We start from the raw sequence: 20,874 nt of genomic DNA on the forward strand, positions 1-20,874 counted from the left end.
CCAGGATGGGGAATGGTGAGGGGAACATCTTAATGCAATCCAGGCAGCTGAACCTGGGAAGAGTCAGAAAGCAGGAAACAGGAAATAATAAAGGCAAATTGAATCCTCCCCAGGGTGCTGGAAATGGTCCCTCTCAGCTGACATCTGGGATTGCTTTGGGAAGCTGAGCTGCAGAGGAGTTCCCAGCTTTTACCTGGGAGATAAAGGCCATCTCTGAGCTTTGCAGGGCCTTTTCTCCTGCCAGGTTTCTGTGGGGCACTTGGGGGACATTATTTACTCCAGGGATGTCACAGACCTGAAGCAAATGGTCACAATTTCCTCAGTGGAGGAGCTGGAAGAAGGCAAGGACTGAGGTGCAGGAAATGGCCATGATTTTTCATGGACCATGAACGCAGGAAAGCTTTGAAAATGCCTCTCTTCTGTAGCTTGTGGGAGGGAGAGTCCAGCATGGACAGAGACACTTTAGGGAAAGGTTGTGGCACTTGGGGACATGGGTTAGTGGTGGCTTGGCAGTGCTGGGTTAACAATTGAATTTGGTGATCTTAGAGTGCTGTTCCAACTTTAATGATGGGAAGGTGGCTCCTACAGGCTTTTTAAACACCTGCTTGGCCTAGAGTATCCAGTTTAGTTCATTTGGGAGCTGGACAGAGGCGTTCCAGAGGCTGGAACTGGGAGAAGGGGCTGTTGCCTCCAGTCTATGTCACACACATGTGACAAGGTCCCAGGGAGCATGAGAGTGATGCCCTGTCCTGCTGCAGACAGATCTGTGTCAGAGTCTTTCCTCCTGCCTCCTAATCTTTCATTAAATCCACAGGGAAATTCTCTGCTCAGCAACAGCAAGCCCACACATGTAATCCCCCTAAAAAACAAACATTTTCCAGCTGACAACAGGGAGTTCCCACAAGCGTGGAGTCTGTTTGCTTGGCTGTGCTCAGTAATTGCCGCTCCATTTAATATTTGGAAGGGTGTTTTTGAGGGAATAGTTGGTGTTTTGTTGTTTTCCAGTCTTGGCATGGATGACAAGAGGAAACTGGTCCAGGATGTATCAACAGGGTCTCAATACTGGTGCCAACCATGCCCTGCCCTATGGATTCTCCCAAATCTGCAACACACAGCTGTGACCAGCCACAGAAATGTGACTGGGTGGGTTGGGATTGGTGCTGGGTTGCAGAGAGCTTTGCTTCTGAGATTCCAGGCAATCCATTTCACCTCTGTGTGCCTCAGGCTCCTCTCCTCCTTTTCCTCTCTGGTCTTACTGACATGGAAGCTGTTATTTCTACAGCACATTCTTTCTCTTGTTGTGCAGTTTCTGGTGGAGACACAGCCTAAAACTACTCTGGTGGAAGTGTAAATACAGCCACTTTGTCTGAAAGGAAGGTTTTAATGAGATATTTTAGTTTAGGTTTAAGTAATGCCATGAAAAACCAAACACTTCATAACTCTTTATTTAGAAGTGGTTTTGGGTTTTACCCTAAACCCACTGATCATTCAGAGGAGCCCAGACCTGAAGCTCTTCCTTGCACACAGAAGTTTTTAGCGTCAATTCCTACAGCTCACCCTGCTGGCCTGAGGGGTCTGGTGGGGGATGTTCGTGTGGGTGACACTGCTGGGACTGGCTGAGCTGGGACTGACCCCAGGAGAACTCTGCATTGACCTGAGGATGGGGCTCCGTTTTTAGTTTGTTAGTGAAGTGCTGCAGAGCTCAGGGTTTGTGAGACTGTAACAGAGATAAGAACTAACATCTGAGTCCCAACATGAAATACCATCTCACACATTTAATCCTGACCTTGGCAGAGAAAAGAAGCAAAAGAATTGACATGATTTGAGCCCCAATCCTTTACCTCTGTGTCCCAAGGAGCAGCTGGACAGAGATGTCTCATTTCCATGGCTGGATGTGGTCAGTTACAGGTGGACATGTGCTGCTTTTCTGTAGGTACCCAGACATTGCTGAGCAGAACCAGCCTGAAGCTGTCAGAGCTTCATTCAGCTCCTTTCCCTCTCTGAAATCCACTCTCTTTCTTCCTTTTCATGGTCTCCATGGAGCTGAGACTGTGGAAAGCTGTTTGCTTTCCGCAAACCTCATATGTGGCTCCCTTAGTAGCATCCCTGAATTAGTGAGCTTGTCAATATTTTTTATTTATTTTTATTTTTTAATAGAGCTGATGACACCTCAGAAACAAATGGAAAGGAATAATCTGTCTGATCCCACCTCTGCAAGGAAAAAAATTCAAATGATCCAATAAATGTCTTTGTGTGACATGGGAAGGAAAAGAGAGATGGCAACAAAGGGAGGAAGGGAGGAAGGGAGGAAGGAAGGAAGGAAGGAAGGAAGTTGGTTCCCAAATGTGTGGATATGGGGACATGGTTTAGTGGTGGATGTGGCAGTGCTGGGTTAACACCTGGACTCAGTGATCTTTAAGGTCTTTTTCCAGCTTTTCCTTGATTTCAGTTCCCTCCCTCTGGCTCCATTTGACACAGAAAGCAGCAAGCACAGCCTGGGGCATTTTTATTTCTTTATTTTTTTTTAATAAACTTTATTCTATATTACAAATAGTTGTTTGTTTTTTTTTTTCTTTTTTTTTGTTCTGGACTGCAAAATAGGAATGCCTTATATTTACATACACAGGTATACAATTAATTATAACAAAGGTACAGAAGCTTTGCCTTTACCAAGTAACAACGGGATTCCAATTTAAATAGTATAGATTTTATGTCTTTCTTTTTTTTTAACTAGGATCAGTTCAAAAGAAAATCAAACTAACAACAACAACAACCTAAGAAAAAGAATCCCAACCTCCTTTCTAATGCTGTCTTGACATCTCTTTGAGGCTGTTAGTAACACTGTGGTAAAAGGAAATGTCTTTCCATTGATTTTAAGTTGGAAGCTTTAGCAAAACAGAGAATGAGACTTCTGGGCTCACATGTATGTCCAAGACACAGGGTCAGACACAAGGAAGGGCCTCTCTTGTGACCATAAATAATCCAGTTGCCTCTCAATTCCTTGGGGAAAACACTGGGAGGATTTAGCTAGCACCTAATCTCTCTGCTTCCTTACCCCAGCCTGGGCTGGAAAGTGGAATTTCTCCAGGGAATGGAGAAAGAGCAGCATAGAAAGTTGAAATAACACCAAGTTTCTCTTAAGATACTTCAGAAAGGACTTCAAGCTTGGACATGTGCCTTCATTTCTCCAACTGGCTCTTGTGCCTCAGTCTGTCTGAAAGTGAACAGCAGCTTCTCCACTGGGGAATGCCAGACCACACCAGTAAAAGAAGGGAGTGCTGAAAAGAGCCTGAATGTCCTGGTTTTCCCTCTGTTTTCCACACCCAAGTTTGCTTTACTGAGCTTCCCTGCACACTGCTCTCTGCTGCGAGCGTCTTTGAGGTGATCTGTTTCCAAGCAGAAAGAATTTCTTGAGGTAAACTCTCCATTTTTAGAACAGAAGATTAAAAAAAAAAACAAAACCAACAACAGAACAAAAAACCAAACCAAACCAATCAAACAATGAACAAACAACAACGACAACAGAAATCAAACATGTGACAGGTTGATTAGACTAAGCAGCTTTGCAACTTCAGTGGGGTTTTGGTGGGTTTATTTTTCCAAGTGTAAATTCTGTTTGGTTTTTTTTTTTAACTTTCTTTTCTTTGACATCTTTCTACAAATTCTTTTTTTTTTTCTTTTTTTTTTTTTTTTTTTCCTGTAATCCTGTGTCCCTTTGGGTGCTTCTCCAACTGTAGAGAACTGAGCCATCCCAAATAAAACAGGGTCGACAAGCTCTATTTTCAAAGCATTCTCCACAAAGTAGTTATTCCCAGTAAGACAACAAGATTTTTTTTGGAGAGAGGGGCATTGCACAGTCACAGAGGTGAGGGAAAACTGCAGGACTCTATGGACCAAACACTGCCCTGAAATGGGAGCTGCAGCAGGCACAAAGCAGGAAAATTCAGGCTGGGAATGGGCAGGAGGTTGAGGTTCACACCATGATGTTGAAGTTCACATGTTTCACCAATTTCCTGCTCCACAGCACACCAAGTTTGGATGGCAAGAGTTAGGACATCCCAAAACATCCACCTGCCCTGAAGGACAACTCTCACTACTTATATTTTTATTTCTCCTCTTTTGGAAGGGTTCCCAAATAGCAGTGTCTCTTCCCAAAGGACTTCATTAAAGCCTTGGGGAAGGACAGATCTACATTTCATGTTTTGACTTACTTCTGAACAATTGTCCTTCTGATATTGGCTGTGATGTGCTTGGGTTTTTGCCTCACAGGCATCCCAGGCTCCAGGAAATTCAGAGGGGACTCAAAAGGAAGGCTGACCACTGACTGGACTCTTCAAATTTGATCTATTGGTTTTCAACAACATTATTAAAAATAATGACAATTATCTGATTTGCTTGGTTTCATTCCCTTCATGGCAAACATTTTCTTGTGGGTGAATACACAAGATTGGGAAACACTTTTCAATCTAAGCAATTACCAAACGAAATTGTGCTGGTAAATCTTCTTCATGACCAAATAAATTTTATGGTCTTCAGTGTCAAAGATGCAAGATAAGACAAGTGCAGTGATACCACTAAAAGGATGAAAATTGGCATAGCCCTCTTATCTAATGGAGCAAGGCTGATGTGTGCTGGGTTGGACCAAACCTTTGGATATGTTCAGGACAGGATGAAGAGTGGGAAGAGAAGGACTGGGGAATGATTTAACATTCAGACTCTGTGATCTTAGAGGTCTTTTCCTACCCAAATGATTCTATGATTCTATGCTAGGAGAGGAAGGTGGCTGAATTTCTCCTCGTTCGTTCTCCTGCGCTGTCTGTTGGAGGGCAAACAATCTCCAACACCTCATTCCAGACACAAACAAATTTCCCCACACTGGTGTCCATTGGAAAGCTCAATCTGCAGCAGCACATGATGGGATGGATCAGGTCTCAGATCAGTGTCACTGACAGCTGAGTCCCACTCACAGCGAGGACATGAGGTGTTTGCTGGAGCTACTCACCCTTTGTTCCTCTAACCCAGCAGCAAGTCCCCAAAGCAAACCAGGCAGTGAAGAAATAATCTTGACTCTCTCCTTAGAACCTCAGAGAGTATTCATGAGTTCCCTTTCCCCTGTTTCTGATGGTGCTGCAGGTGCCAGCATTAATTATTTTATTGCAATGTTTGAGAAATGCCCGTAAAGATCAGCCTATCATCTGGAATATTCTGGATTTTAGGAGCCTGTCCATGATCTTCCAGGAACTTTGGCTCCAGTTCTCTCCATGGGGCTTGAAAAATAGTGTGGGACACTACTTATTTATCCGGCATTTTTGGTCAAGTGTTGAAAGGGAGGTGAGGGGAAAAGAAATCAAAGGAAAAGAAAACATCCGTGTTGTAGTAGGGCTCATTCTTCTGCTTACGTCTTTGTTTTTAGTTGTATTTTACATGCACTTAAAAAATAGTTAGCTCAACAGGTGAGGCTGGGAAGAAAGATGCCAAGACTTCTCATAGACTGGGGATTCTGGGACACTGGTTGGAAATGGGAAGGGCACTGAAGGGGACAGGGGAGGAAGCCCACGCATTTACATCACAATTCTGGCACATTTTCCAAGCAAAAAAAGCAAATCCAGCTCAAACACCAAAATAAAGCGAAACAGAAACACAAAAAAAAAAATAAAGAGGAGATGAAAGAGAAGCAAAACGCAGATTTTCTTTCAAATCCTGGGCATGGGGGAAAGAAGAGGGTGGAGAGAAAGCAGAAATGCCTAAATGGGAAGTTTGGAAAGGGTTAAGACACCAATCTCCTGGTGCTTCCCATTTCCCCTAAGTGTTTCATTCTCAGTGTCTCTGAGGTGTTCAAGTTTTTCTCGAAAAATATATATATATAATATACAGATGAAAAACTCCGTACCAGCAAGAAGAAATAAAATAACAACCATGGAAAACAACCATAACAAACCAAAAACACAGCCCTGAAAACATCAAAAAGAAACAGGGTGAGTCTCAGATTTCCCCTGTGGTGTTCCTCTGACTTCAGTAACAGTACAGGATCACACCAGTTCATTTTTTACTTTTTTTTTTTTTTTTTTTTCTGTTAAACAGCTTCTTCTTCCTCTCATGTGCGCATGTCCAGGCAGGATCGCCCATCACTCATAACCACTTCCCTCCAAGCCAGCTCTTTGTCCTTAGACTCCTACCATCCAGCTGTGAGTACAAGGCATGACAATAGGGTCCATATTTTTCTTTTGTGGCACTTTGTTTGTCAAAACCTTTGGTTTCTTCCTTTTTTTTTTTTTAATTTTTCCCTTTTTTTTTTCTTTTTTTTTTTTTTTTTTAATTTACGTACTTATAAAAAATACTGCGTTTGTGTTGTTTGTTGTCATTTTCTTACCACTGGCTCTGGTGGGACTCCCCACTTTCACAGCCATAATCAATGGATCTGGAACATGCGCCGACGTTACTAAAATGGATCAACAAAACCATGGCAGAACCAACCAAACCCAAACCATCCCCAATGCGCAGGCCTCTTAAAACTGCTGAGATGTCCATAAGGTGCATGATGAGTCCATCAGCTCAGCAATCCAACAGAAAGCAAGCAGAACCAAAAAAAAGAGGAAGGAACGCACACGCGCACACAGATACACACGCACACGCACAAAATAATTGGAATTGTAATCAAGAGAGAAATGTCTGGGGGTTTAAAACCAAGACGTGTCCTTAAGTTTGCTGTTTCAATGTGAATCTGGTGATTTTCTCCCCACAGACACGTCCAGTTTTGGACTGCTGTTCTTTGAGTGGTTTTGGACTCGCCTACGTGTGTATCTGCTTGGCTGTAGGAAACCCTCCTGCTGCCTGACTCCTGCTTGCACCACATCATCCCTCACACATTCTCGGGATCTGTCACTCCCAAGAGGTTCTGGTTTGACAGCAAGAGACAGGAATGAACCCAAACAAACTCTGTCATCAATTTACACACCCTGCCTGCACCCCTTGCTCCCCCCAGGTGCAAAGCAGATCCAGGCTGTTGCTCCAAGGATGGGGTGAGGTGGGCGTGGGCTGATTCTCCAGCCGCTCCTCCATCTGCCAGGGAGCTCTGCTCGTGTCTGGGGAGATGAATGCTCACCCAGCTCTTGCTTCCCTGGTGTACAAGGAAGGTTCTCCACACCCCGAGGGTCTCTAATCATGGTGATATCCGGGCTGGCAGCTGTGTGAATGGAACAGCTGAAGGCGAAAGAGATGCAGGAGCTCACTCCCCTTTGGTTGGCCATGAAACAAGTTGAGATGTTCTGGAGAAGCTGAGCAGAGGATGGGACAAGGACAGGGTGATCCCCCACAATCGTCCCATGGTGACAGCGATCCCTGAAGGGATAAGAAGTGCAAAGAGAGATAAAATCCTTCCTAGGCAGCAACTGTGCCTTCAGCAAGGCCTGTTGGTTCCAGAAATGGAGGAAAGGCCAGGAGTTGGCACCAAAAGGCAGATGGGCTCACAGCAGTTCAGAGACCTCCAGAAGACAGGCAGTTCGGCTGGGGGGATCTAGGGAGAAGAATTTTTTGCAGTGTTTCATTCGGATTTCCTCCAAAATTTCCTTCCAAAATGTGTGGTGACATTTCCTCTTAGGAGTGGCTTGGAAGGAAGGCTTTACCATCAGCCCCGTGCACCACCTCCCTTCTCAGCAAGCATTTCAGTAACCCTCTGATACTCCACTGTGGGAAAACAACAGCTGTGTTCCAGTTGAGGAAACAAAATGGAAAGAACATCTTTTAAAAAAAAAAAAATAGTCCTTCTGGATCTTCTTTAGAGGCTGAGCTCCTTGCCTGGAACAAACCGAGGCTGTGGCTCCTGCCTTCCAAGCCAAGGTGGGAACGAGGGGGGCGATGCTGTGCTCTCCATGGCCAGGAGGAGCAGGACCACCACCACAGACAGGATGCCACCCAGCAGAGAGAGCGTTTCGCTGCAGTGCTACGACCAACAGGACACGACGGGAAAGACGGAGGGGGACACGCGGCTCTTGGAAAAATAAGAAGAACCATATGAAACACATGGGCAGGGGAGCGTCGGTCTCCTCGTCCCCTCTTGACCCTTTCCCTACCCCAGGAGAGCAGCTGTTTGCCCAGGCAGGATGAGCCACAGTGGCCCTGCTCTGGACGGAGCTGTGGCATTTTCCAGGGAGCCTCCTCTCCCAGTGGGTCGCTATCAAGAGACAGAATTGCAATGGCTCTGCAGCAGAGGAGCTGGATTGGCTCTGCCCTCCAGGAGCCCTGCAGGCAGGCTGCCTTCCCCTTGGGGACACTTGAGTAATACTGAGTTCATTTCCATGTCCTCTCTAGAGGCTGTAGCCCTCAGAGGGCAGTTAAAGCAGCATGACAGAAGTTACCTCCTGGTTTCACCTCTGCAGAGTGAGGATGTGATGCTGGGGGAGGGTTGGTGGGGTTTTCGTGTGTGTTCAATAGTTTCTGTCTAGGGCAAAAGGCAGACGGGAAGCTGTGAAAAGGAGAGCTCCACCCAAATGTCTTCATGGCCCCAGAGCCAAGATTCCTCTGCAGTCTTTTCTTTTAACCCCTGGGGCTCTGTCGCTTTGTCCATAGATTTGGGAAGAGAAGGAAAAGAGAGAAAGAGAGAGAGGGGAGAGAGAGAGAGGAGCGCTGTTCGGGTGACTCTGCTTACAGCCCATCAAAACTTGCACTTGGTAAAGATGATGATCTTGAGTGAGGCACGACTTGGTTTATCCCTCCCAGGGTGTCCCTGGCAGGACAGTTCTCAGCTGTCTATGCTCATGAGGGTTATAACTTGTTCAAGTTTGTAGGCAAGTTTCTGTTTCCCAGCCTGGTCGTCTTGATCGAGGGCTCCGAGAATCTAGAAAAGGAGAGAGGAAGAAGTGATAGGGATTTCAGATTCTTTCCCCAAAATGACCGTGTCCAGCATCTTGAAGCAGCAGAGGAGGGTTAGCTTTCTCTAAGACAGGTCCCAGGCTTAGCTTAGATCATGCAAGGCAAGTCAGTCAGCCAGGAGGGAGCTAGGCAGGGAGTTTGTGTTTGATTTGATGTGCAGACCTCTGGATTGCAACCAATCAAATGGGTTCTTATCTTGGAGATTCATTTATGAGCTTTATCCATCACCTGGCCATGCCATTTGAGATGCCCTAAAGGGTTTTCACATGGCCTTCAATACACAGAACCATGCTGGACACCTTGAAGTCTGTGTTTGGACCATTTTGGGGTGTTTTAGGGTGTCTGGAATGATGTTGGGCACAGTCCTTAAGCAACTTTTGCCCATTGTGGATGTAAAGCTCATGTAGGGCTCCTCTGCAGTGAGTTAACATCTGACCATCAACTACTTCAAACCATCTGAGCCTGACTGAACACAAGAGAAAAAAACAGGGATCCAGAATCCCAGACCTTCCCTTTCCAAACCCCAAGCCTTGTCCCTCATTCCTTAAACCCTCCACCCTCCCAGCCAGGATGCAAACAGGTATCAGTGATCCACCAGGGGATGGGTGGGCTGTCCCCTGGCCCCCCAGAGGTGCCCCCAGGCTCTCACCTCCTCGCTGTACTTGCCCACGTAGGAGTAGATCTCGGAGAGCGCGCTCATGGTGTTGAACTCGTTCATGTGCATGCGGGACTGCTCTGCCAGGTAAGCATTCATGTCCTGGTCACTGATTGCTGGCATCTTGGCGATGTCTGAGTAGTACCTGAGGGGCACAGACACAGGGGTTTCTTGAGGGGAAGAGCAGGAGCTCAAGAAGTGAAATCCACAAACAAAAAGGAGAAGAAAAATCCCGCAATTATTGTTGCACAATTATTGTTCCGCAATTATTGTTTCTGGTTCCTCAGTGAAATACCTGCTCATGCTCTTCTTTTACAGCAAGAAAGGTGACTTAGCCGAAGTGGAAATGACTGAGCACTCATCCTGAGCACCACATATGGCACTGGACATAGCACTTGGTGCTATAGTCTAGTTGAGGTCTTAGGGCATAGGTTGGACTCGATGATCTTAGAGGTCTCTTCCAACCTCATTATTCTGTGATTCTGTGATATGTCTTGTATTCACCTCAATCTGAGAATGAAGCCCCAAAGAGTATCCTGTAAACTTTCCCTGTGCCATCAATAGGAGCTGGATTGAAGCTGGATCACTTTGTCAGATATTCAAGGGTTTTTAGCCCTGCCTCTCTTCCCAGAGAGACCTTGCTGCCCACTGACAGCTCACAGCTTCACTCCCACACACAGAAAAACCCCAAATATTTGTATTTTTCCTTGCACCATTCTCACCACTACATCTGCCCCCATTGCTAACATCACCCACCTTCCACACTCAATCCAGTCTATCCCAGCAACTCCCTTGCTCAGCATCTCCTTTTTTCCCCATATTTTAAGCTGGCCTGATATTTGTGGCAAATGCCTTCAACTCCAGTCTGACTGGGAAAAAATCTGTTTTTTCTAGGAGTCGACAACATTCCCTAGGAGCTCAGGAGGACTGGGGGTTTATCCATAGGATCTGGATCCCCCAGAACCATTGCCCAGCAGGCTTTATCTGCAGAGTGATGTCTCTTTAAGGAAGTTGCTATTTTTGATGTCCTTCCTCCCCTGGGTAAGGCAGGTCTTGGAGGACAAGGTTTGCAGAAGGTAATCAGTCACTGTCACTCGCAGCTGTGCTCTGCTGTCAACTGGTTAATTAGACACCATCATTTACATTTTTAATTTCTGCAATTTGACATTTTGTGCACAAGGAAAAAAAAAGAAGAAGAAGGAGAAAAAAAAAAAAAAAGCCCATAGCTGCAGCAATCCACAATTTTATAATTAGGAGGCAGAGGGGACGGGGAGCCAAAAGAGCTGACAGGTGTCCTGTAAACAGCGTGGAGACACCTGCTGAGATGGAGGCTGTTTGCCACTGCAGAGAAATTGGACATGGAAATGCTGTGTGGTGAGGATCCTTGAGGTGGGTGAGTGGGAAAATACTCTGTGACAGAGCAGGATGAGCAGCTGCTGTGGAAGACAGAGCAGTGCAAGAGCATGGGGGGAACCCTTCCACACCAGGAGGCTCCAGTTGTGCTCAGTCTGGTTTTATGCCCTTCAATCCCACCCTGATTTACCCCAATGAGTCAGTCTCTGTTGATACCCTGGTTTTGGTGATGCGATGCTGATTTAATCCTTGGCAGAGGGAGGCATAGGAGGCAGAGGTCCTTCTTGCTTGACATTTTCCAAAGCTAAACTCTGTTTCACCATAAAAACTCGTGCAAACCTCATTAATTTTACTGCAACTTCCAGCAGGCACAAAAACATCTCTCTCCCTGGAGTCCTGGCATTTTGTCTTCTCGGCTTTGGACCAGCCAGAAATCTTAGTCTAACTCAGTCCCATGGTCTAAATATTTCTCATTGCCAGTGCTCCAGTGAAAAGTGGTGTGGGTTTGATTCTCTTTACACTCTGCCTGACCCTCTGTCCCCAGGTGGAGCTGGACTGTTGTCTGTGAGTGAAGTGAGCATCTGGAAATCCCAGCAGGACCCGTCCTGCAGAACTGTCCCCAGGAGAAGATGCTGAGGAGGAGGAATAAATATTTCTTAGACCTTTGCCACTCGCAGAAAAACTTAAACAGGTCTTGGCTTCACCTTCTGGAGAAGATTGTGCTGCACACAGGAATTGGTGGCATCCACAAGATGGCTGAGAAAACAAGGAATCTTAGGGTCAAAGAGCAAGGAATCTTAAGATCAAAAATCAAGGTGTGCCTTGGCACTGGAAAAAAAAATTCACCAGCACAATTCACAGACTTGTGGGGAAAACAGACTGCAAAGCAGTGAAATACATTGATTTATGGCCCCTGAAAAGAGAGCAGCTCCTCATGAATGTTGGACAGGCACCCTCCTGATGGGTGAAATGAGAAGAGAAGGGGACTCACCACAGCAAAAATAAATGGGGTCGGTGGAGGAAATCAGAGGTGCCAGTCTGGCTCTGACAAGAAGTTAAAATTCTCCTTTTCCTCTCTGGCTGAGCTGTCACCAAGTGGTGGCAGGATAGTGGGTGTAGGGACAGGGTGCTCCCAAAAACTGGAGCACAGACACAGTTATCAACTCCTCCTGCAAGTTTGTCCTGTTTCCTTTCCACCTGGTGGCAACAGACTCTCGAGTCTGTGACTCACAAGGGTTTGAAAGCTTCCCATCCCCTTCCAGCCCTGCAGAGATCACTCCCCAGCAGCACAACGCTCCCGTGACTCATCCAAACAAGGAAGAGCAGCAGGAAATGTTCCCTGGAGCCAAGGATGGGATGCACAGATCTGAGTTTCAGGAATCACAGTTTCAGGGCTCTGGCCATGACAGACTGCCAGGATGTGATCTCAGTGTTCTGGGGTCACAGGCCATCACCCACCAAAGTGTCCTGGTCTCCTCCAGACTCAATTCCCTGGCATCACACACCTAAACATCATTTCCCATTCAACCAAGGTGTTTTGTGGCAAAAATAAAAGAAAAAGAAGTGGAAACAACCACGTACCAATGGCATAATCTAGATGAGTGAGAAGACATAATATCCTTCCATCCAAATTCTGCCATGGCCCAGTGACTTATTTATGCAGAAGAGTTTCTAATGAAGCCATCACTGTGCTCTCTAAAGAAATGATGAATGTGTGTATTAAAGCATCCTAGCAGGGAGATGACAACATCCCTGCTGAGTCTTTATTTACCTTCAGTTCCAGCTCAGATCCTCAGAGGTACTTAGAGCCTCTCTGCCATTTGCATACCCCTAATGCAAAAACCACTGAGAAGCTGTCACCAAGCCCCAGAGGCCCTTACATTCCCACTGCTGGAATTTGCAGGGCTGCCTCTGCTGCTTCCATCACGCCTGCAGCTGACATCTCCCACAGCAGAGCTGGGCTGGGAGGCAGTGCCAGGGGCAGCGAGGTGCCCTGTCACCTGTGGAGGGCCACCAGGTCTCACCTGAGGTAGGGACAGGTCTTTGACCCACTTCCACAGCCATCAGGAGGTTGGGAACACAACATTCAGCTGTATTCTCTCTGAATGAGACAGAAAGGTAGCAAAGCAAAGCAGTAAATGCAGTTTAATCTGCCCTCAAAGGGTCAGCAGTGAGAATCCTGAGCAGATTTGCTGCTACTGCTGTGGTCCAGTTTTGCTCATCTCCAGTGGATCCTTCCCCAGCTGTTTCCAGAAGATCCTCAGATGGAGATCAAAAGATCCAGCCTTATGTGTCTGAGCTTCCCTGGATTCACAGGAGCAGCCTCCATTCTTACCTCAAGGTTCTCCATCCTCTGATGTGACAACAGCAAATTTGTTCATTAGACGTCATAAGCAATTAAAATTATGAGGAATTGGGGTAAGCCCATCACTGCAGCACTCCAGCTCAGCTGGAGGATATGAGGATAACCAGGATGTGTCCTCACAGATATCACAGGAATAACAACTCACCCCAGCCTGCCTTGAATGGAGAGAGAGCCCAGGAGACCCTCCATTGCCATGGTGGATGGAGAAGGATTTGGGATGTACCAGGATACAGCTGGTACTCTTCTACTGAAAAAATAATTATTCTTGTTCCTTCCAACCTCATCTTTGCATTTTTTTGTTTTGTTTTGTTTTGTTTTCCCAAGGAAAGCGACACAACAGTGACCTGGGCATCCATCACAGTGACCTGGGAATACATTTTGTCCTCTGTTTATCCAGGGATAAATGTTCTTTCCCTCGGTACCGACGGGAAAAGGCTCCTTAGTGGAGCTGTTTCACAAGAATGACTGTGCCTGCTGCCGCTCAGTAACTCATTAACTCATCAAAAGAGAAGAGAAAAGCCACGTTGCCAGTGCTTCCTCCCCAGCCCGAAATTTCCCAGCACAGCCCATGGTTTAGGCAGCTTAGCATGGAGCTAATTGCCTTCCAAAAGATCTTTTTGTCATGGCTGTTGTTTGTCACTGGGATGGGACTGCACTCATTAATAATCATTTTAGCATATGAAAAGCTTGTAACGAATCCATGTGCTGCAGACGGCAGACGCAATTACAGCAATAACATAATTAGGGTTATGCAATAGCCGGCTGTATCCAGACCACTGAAGGATGGAAAGGTGTGTGAAAGGGATATGGGGGACTCTTCCAGCGGGGAAGGGCTGGTGGAAAGCTTAGGAACAACCAGCTCTTTTTTGGGATGCACTGGAGCAGTGCAAGGACATGCTGTCAGCTCTTGCACTGACACAGAACGGCACTTTGAGTTTCCTGGGGAGCATCTCAGCTGCTGGTGAGGCACTGGAATAGATTGCCCAGGGAAATCCGGGCATGCCCCATCCCTGGAAGTGTTCAAGGCCAGGTTGGATAGGGCTTGGGAGCACCCTGGGATAGTGGAAGGTGTCCCTGCCCATGGCAGGGAGTGGAATGAGATGAGCTTCAAGGTCCCTTCCAACCCAAGCTGTTGAAGGGAACAGTTCAGTGTGTGCAAGCCCTAGGAAGGGCAGTGCTTTTATTTTGCCTGTTCATGGCTTTTCCTGCTGCTTCTCCCCCCGGAATAAACAGTGGAGGGTTGAAGGACAGTTCTGCCTCAGTGGCTGAAGAGTGAATTGGTGCCCAGGTAGTTCCTCTGGGAGACGAGATCAGCCAGCACCACCTCGGAGCAGAGGATGTGTGGGGCTGCACCCTGCCCATATGGACACATTTTCATCTTGCCAGCTGAAAGCTGCACTGTGTAATAACAGCTTTTTACCGTGATGAGAAAACACTGGTGTTTCCTTTTCTTTTTGTTGTTTGTTTTTTTGGTTTTTTTTTTTTTTTTTTGAGATGAAAAGTGAAGAAAGACAAGTGAGCAGTCTTCAGATACGCCAAAAGCTGCCCCAGAGAGGCAGGGAATGAGCTGTACCCCCTGCCACGGCGATGCCTGAGCTTTAATTACAGCCAGGGAGATTTTGGCTGCCCAGCAGGGAAAACACTCTGATGGGAAGGACAGGGAAGCACGGGAATGAATTGCCTGAGGACAGCAGAGGCTCTGTTGTTTGAGGTCTTTAAGAAAGGGATAGACAAGCATCTGTCAGGAAGGCTTTAGACTGAGCTGATCCTGCCCTAAGGCAGGAGATGGTCGGGTTGACCTCCCGAGGCCCCCTCCAGCACTGTTTTTTATTATCTCCACCGACAACACCCCCTGCCTTGACCTTTGGTATGCTGCTTCTTGAGCCTTCTTTGCAGCAGAGAGAGACGGGGCACAGAAAACTCATTTTTTAAAGCAGAGCCAGGATTTGCACCTCTCATGTGATGTTCTTTTTTAAAGCCCTCAGAGTTTCTCCTTAAAACCTCAATAACTCACGATGTTAGGGTACGTGCAGCTTTTTATTGCCTTAAACTGGTCCAGTTTGTCTTTCTTTCTAAAGTTAGCTGTCAAGTGGCCAACAGACATCACAAGCACCGCACAGGTAGAGATTTTTTAGTGACTTGAGAGCCCTGAAACCCCAGGCTGACCCACCAGCTAGGTGAAATCCCAAATGGGTACAGGCTGTCTGTTTTGTGCACTCCAAACATGCTCATAGAGCTCTTCCTAACAAGACCTAGACCTCGACATCTAAAGGCTAATGGGATGCAAATCATAGCTGCTTCATGAATCACCAAGTCAAAAATGTTTTGGGTTGGAAGGGACCTTAAAGATCATCCAGTTCCACTCCTGCCATGGGCAGGGACACCTTCCACCATCCCAGGTTGCTCCAAGCCCTGTCCAATCTGGCCTTGGACACTTCCAGGGATCCAGGGGCAGCCACAGCTGCTCTGGGCACCCTGTGCCAGGGCCTTCCTACCCTTTGAGTAAAGAATATCTTCCAAATATTTCACTTAAATCTTTCCCTTTTAGTTGAAAACTGTTCCCATTACCCTAAAAGTATCTGTACTTGTAAGGAAAAAAAGTAGATCACGGCCTTAGGAGTAGCCCCAGCTGTGTCAGGCACTGTTTGCACCCAGGTTAACACAATAAAATGTAAATGTTATAATTCTGAATCCCACATATCAGATCACTTTAAGCTTCTTTTGATCCTGAACCTGGCAAGCCTATTTTGAATGGTCTTCATTGAATGACTTGTAAGTTAAGAACACTTGTGATGTCTCCATTGACTTTAAGTTTTTCTTAGAGGGGCTGAAAAGCCTCCACTTTGTTTTAGAACTACAGCCTGACTCTTCGTGGCTTCAACAAAAGCCAAATAGCCTGTCCCAATTTCCTGGGTTAATTGTCCTGCCTCATCAGGCCTCGTGTTCTGCAGCAGGAAATCCAAGACGTGGCTGCACTGGAACACTTTTTATCCACGTGTTTCCAGCTCTCTGTGTCTCATTTGAACAGGGAACCTACTTTTTCCCAAAAGCCAGAATTTCTCAGCTGGATTGTTTCAGCAGGCAGAGTCCACCTCTGCTTCCAACAATGTTATAAAAGGACTTTAATAAAATCACAAAATAGTTCGGGTTGGAAGGGACATTTAGAGGTCGTCTAGTCCACCCCCCCTGCAATGAGCAGGGAAATCTTCAACTAAATTTAAGCGATGCACAATAATTTTTTTTGTTCCTGTTGTCAGCAAATCCATTATCTTGAATAATTATAGAAATGGGCACTAAAACAACCAACCTCTCAAAATGTCATGGAAGATGTCCATTTCTTATATAGTTTTCCATTAAGTCGACAGGAAATTGCAAAAATTGGTAAATTTTAAGGTTTCTTAATTAGTCATTGTCATGCATCCCAGTTCTGAAGGCAACTCTTGACTCATCACAAAGAAGTAACTGCAAACATGAGAAAATCCCACGCTAAAACACGAGCCAAACAAACAAACAAAACCAGTGAAGATTCCTGACAGTCTTGCTGCCGAAATCTTTTGGAATCAAATTTCCAGTTGACCACCCTGTGGAGGTGGACCACTGGTAAGGCCAGAAGCTGTAACTATTCCCTTGCCAATGCACATTCCCAGGTGGAAAACAAATATTTGAAAGGATTAGAGGGAACTCCTTTCATCCCTGCCTCATTCTCATGCCAAGGTCATTCCCTGCTCTGAGTTTTGTGAGTCCTAAAGGCTCCACACCCAGAAAACAGAGGTTTCAAAGGGATGGCTTGGAGTAACCCAGCTCAGCTCCATTTCCAGACCTCTAAATTCAGGCATGTTTTAATGCAGCGTGCCTCAGGTTGGGTACAATCTACCACTGACTAATTACCCTCTTAGAGTTTCCTCCTTGTCAAAGAAGTTCGCTTGATTTCAGGTTCTTCTGATTTCCTTAACCAATTCTTAAACTCCCTGACTTTTTATCTCCTGATTCACTCTTTGAAGAAGACTAGTGGTCTTGAAGGATGCCATCTCCAGCTGATGCTGACTACAGAAATAGCTCCAACCAGCACTGGAAGCCTTTGGATTTGGAAAAACTGCCTCAAAGCACAATCACGGAACGGAGAGCAGGAATTCATTAGCTAGGGGTAGAACTCAAATTATATTTTATTCATCCCTGATAGGTTTTTTTCTTTCATCTCCCACAGCATCCAGGTGCCATTGCCTTGAGTCAGTGGAACTGACACACAAAAATAAAAGCAGGGAGGAAGCTCTAACCATATTCCAAAACCTGCAGTCTCCCCTTGGGCTTCAGTTCAAGTTGTCAGACATCAGTGCAGATAACAACCCAGCACATGCTGGGGACAGGAATCCAGGGCTGTTTACAAGCAGCAGGAGGTGTTATGTACCTCGTTTGCAAACCCAGTTGTTTGGGAAAACTTCCAAGGAAATGCAGCACCTATTGCTGAAGATCACTGGGCACCAGGATTTAGCTCCAGAAGGTTGTAAAGTGAAATCAATAGTGGAAAAAAAAAACCCGAAAAACCAAAAAACCCAACAAGGAAACTGCAGCCTTTTGTTTATCCAGAGGGAAAGAGAAAAAGGAGTTTGTTGTGTAAGGAAATATCCCATTCTCCACTTAAATACCTCAGTTTGCCACTCAAATGTAGCATCTCCCAGGATAAAATCAACCCCTTTGAGATGAAAAACATTATTTGTCCACAGAAACCGCCCAACCACACAGAGTGTTGCTAAAGCATCACTAGAGAATGACACCTTTGGGTCACTGTTGGTGCAAACTTGATTTCTAAATGGAACCTCCAACACTTGCTTCCCATTATCCAGGTCAATCCAGCAATCAGCCTCAATCCATACTAAGAAACTTGGACACGGTACCAAAAGTAGGTCATAATTAAGCAAGGTAGCTCATAAGAGCCTTGCAGGTTGCCTAGAAACGACATTTGCTGAAGTGTTTAACCACATCTAAAAATAATTGTCCAGACAAACCACAGACCAATGGGAGAATTGATGGAAAAAAAGCTGCCTCGTGCCGAGTAGGGGATGGAGCTCTTTGATCAGCCACACTCCTGTCACAAAATGAGAGAAAATCATCCCCAGCAAAGGCAATACGGGGATTTATAGCACAGTGTGAGGTGTCTGCAGCAGCAGATGCCTTGTACAACCTGCAGGACATGGTGTCAGTTTTAGGCTGTGCCTGGGAAGTCATCCAGAGGAAATCATTGCTGAAAGCTGGATGCGGTGCACAGGAATGATCTGTAGGATAAACCCGCCTTTGTATTTACAGAGCAGCAAAAATTCCCCATCTGTGCAGTTCCCAAACCTGTCAATAACGCCAGGCAAGTGCAGAATATTGGAAAGCAAAGCCCAGCTCCTGCTGGATGAAGAACAAGATGTGCTGTTTGCTCGTCCTGGGGGAAACCCTATGGAAAATGAAGCCCCAGCATGCTGCAGGAATAGATGTTTTGGTTGTATTCCCTGTGGAGCAGCTTTGCCAGGCACTGATCCTTGGTACAGCAGATGGAAGTACAGCCACAGGTCTTGGGAGTGTGGACAAAATGCTTGGAAAGACCTGTGACCTGACATAAAATACCTGCAGAGCCTCAGTCAGCAGCCTGTCAACTGTCTGGCATCTCACTCAAAGCACAGAAGAGCCTCCAAGGGAAGTTGCTGGGGGATAATTATAAATCCCTTGGGATCCAGGCAGTGTGGGGACTGTCACAATGGTGCTGAGAGCAGCAAACCACTTCAGGCCTGTGTGGAAGGACTGAGAAGCCCGTGTGCTTCCCAGGGCTCACACACATCACCTCCCCTTCCTTCCTCCCTCTGCCACTTCTCAAGAGTTTCTCCTCAAAGGAAACAATGACGGCAAACACCTTCAGCTCCCACCATTAACTAAACTTCCATCTCTGCTGCAAGGCAGAGAAATAAAAGGCTAACATGGAGATTTCCAGTTACCAAAAGCCAAAGACAAAAAAGCCTCAGGGGCAGTTTCCAAAAGTAATAGTGATGCTCCCTCCTACCTCCACCTACAAAGCAGGGTCTGGTTTTGTCTCCTCTGGTTGTGTGCATTTTATGGCATTCTGTTGCAACCCTGGCTGCTGAGAATTCCAGACTTTCTGTGCTGCCAGGCACTGACCCCCAGGAGAACTCTGCATTGACCTGAGGCTGTGGAGAAGCTTCCAAAATGGAATGACAGAACTGGGATTGTGGGTGTGCAGTTTGAATAGAAATGTGTGATACCACAGGGTGGGAAACTCAGAGTTTAAGGGTTTAGAATATAATAATATATATAAAGCTAATGTGGAGGTTTTAGGGTGGTGGCTGATCCTTCTTCTTCACCTTCTTCTCTATGGGTTTGGGTGGTTTTGTGTAATTGGATAAAAGAGTCCACATTGCAGGCATGGGTGGTTGGTTATTGGGTTAAAAGTGAAAATAATTTAGGTGTCATTTCTTAATTGGACAGTTTATCCTTAAAAGGCCTTGTAGAGATAGATGTGGGGCCATTTTGTAGCATTTTGTTACAGAATTAATAAACATCTGAGTCCGAACACAAAATGCCATCTCTGCGCATTTAATCCTGACCCAGGCAGAAAAAGAAGATAAAGAATCGACATCATTCCATAGCTGAAACTCACCTTTCCACCCAGTTCTTGTAGCTGGGGATGTCCTTGGCATAGAGGAGCTTGTTGGAGGGGGAGTCTTTGCCCAGGCGGTGCTCTGAGGTGGAGCAGGAGTCCATGAAGGTCTGGGCCACCACGGACAGGCAGGCGTCTGTGATGCTGTTTTTGTGAATGTCGAAGACAAACTGTGGGTTCTTGATCATGTTGACCCAGAAGCGCAAGGGGAGGCTGCAGGAGGGGTGGCAGAGGGGACAAAGTCAGGGCACAGCTCACAGGAGACATCACAGCAGCAGATGGCGGGTGGGGATCAAAGATCGTGCTGTGGATATGAAGATTCTGGGATAAACTTTGCTATGTAATTAATTCCTCCCCTACAAAGTCTAGGGACGGTAGAGACATCACCTTTTGTCCCTGTAATCCTTACAAGGCAGATTTTTTCAGTCTTAATACAATCTTGCTGAAGGTGCCCATAAATTAATGGGAGTAAAATTTAGGTGATGACAAACACTCTGAATCTCTCTGTGTGTTAAGTTGCAATGGAAAGTTGATGCTGTTGGTTGCTCCATCAGATGAAGACAGGCATTGAACCCACAAAAATTATTATGGTATGGGCTATAAAGCACTGGAACAGGCTGCCCAGAGAAATTGTAGCTGCCCCTAGATCCCTGGAAGTGTCCAAGAACAGCCTGGACGGGGCTTGGAGCAACTTGGGATAGCGGGAGGTGTCCCTACCCTGGCAAGGGGGGACTGGATGAGTTTAAGTTCCCTTCCAACCCAAATTATTCTGAGATTCTCACACTTTTGTCATTGAGGGACTTTAGCCCTCACAGCAATCTCCATGGGAAGAGAGGTAGGTAGAGTTCCCAGGTGGAGAGTGGGAATCTCATGTCACACCCTGTAGGACACCATGTCCTGTCACTCTCCAGTGCTCCAGCCCAAGCCTGCACATAATCCCAGTACCCTGAGCAGGAACCAGTTGCTACATGACAGGGAAAG

At 46.2% G+C, this 20,874-nt stretch overlaps 1 protein-coding gene across 1 annotated transcript in view; it reads right to left on the bottom strand.

Moving 5' to 3' along the window:
* Positions 1-2,585: 2,585 nt before the first annotated feature.
* PLXNA4 (plexin A4) overlaps positions 2,586-20,874 on the bottom strand; it is a 443,098-nt gene continuing 424,809 nt past the window's right edge. The window contains exons 30-32 of the mRNA XM_041477472.1: positions 19,894-20,106; positions 9,518-9,668; positions 2,586-8,833 (exon numbers count right to left, since the gene is read on the bottom strand). Coding sequence (XP_041333406.1) covers positions 8,738-8,833; positions 9,518-9,668; positions 19,894-20,106 — 460 coding nt within the window. The 3' untranslated portion in view covers positions 2,586-8,737. The remainder of the gene's footprint in view (positions 8,834-9,517; positions 9,669-19,893; positions 20,107-20,874) is intronic.

Source organism: Pyrgilauda ruficollis, unplaced genomic scaffold, assembly GCF_017590135.1.
Source record: "Pyrgilauda ruficollis isolate IOZ18807 unplaced genomic scaffold, ASM1759013v1 scaffold111, whole genome shotgun sequence".
In the NCBI taxonomy this organism is placed as follows: domain Eukaryota; kingdom Metazoa; phylum Chordata; class Aves; order Passeriformes; family Passeridae; genus Pyrgilauda; species Pyrgilauda ruficollis.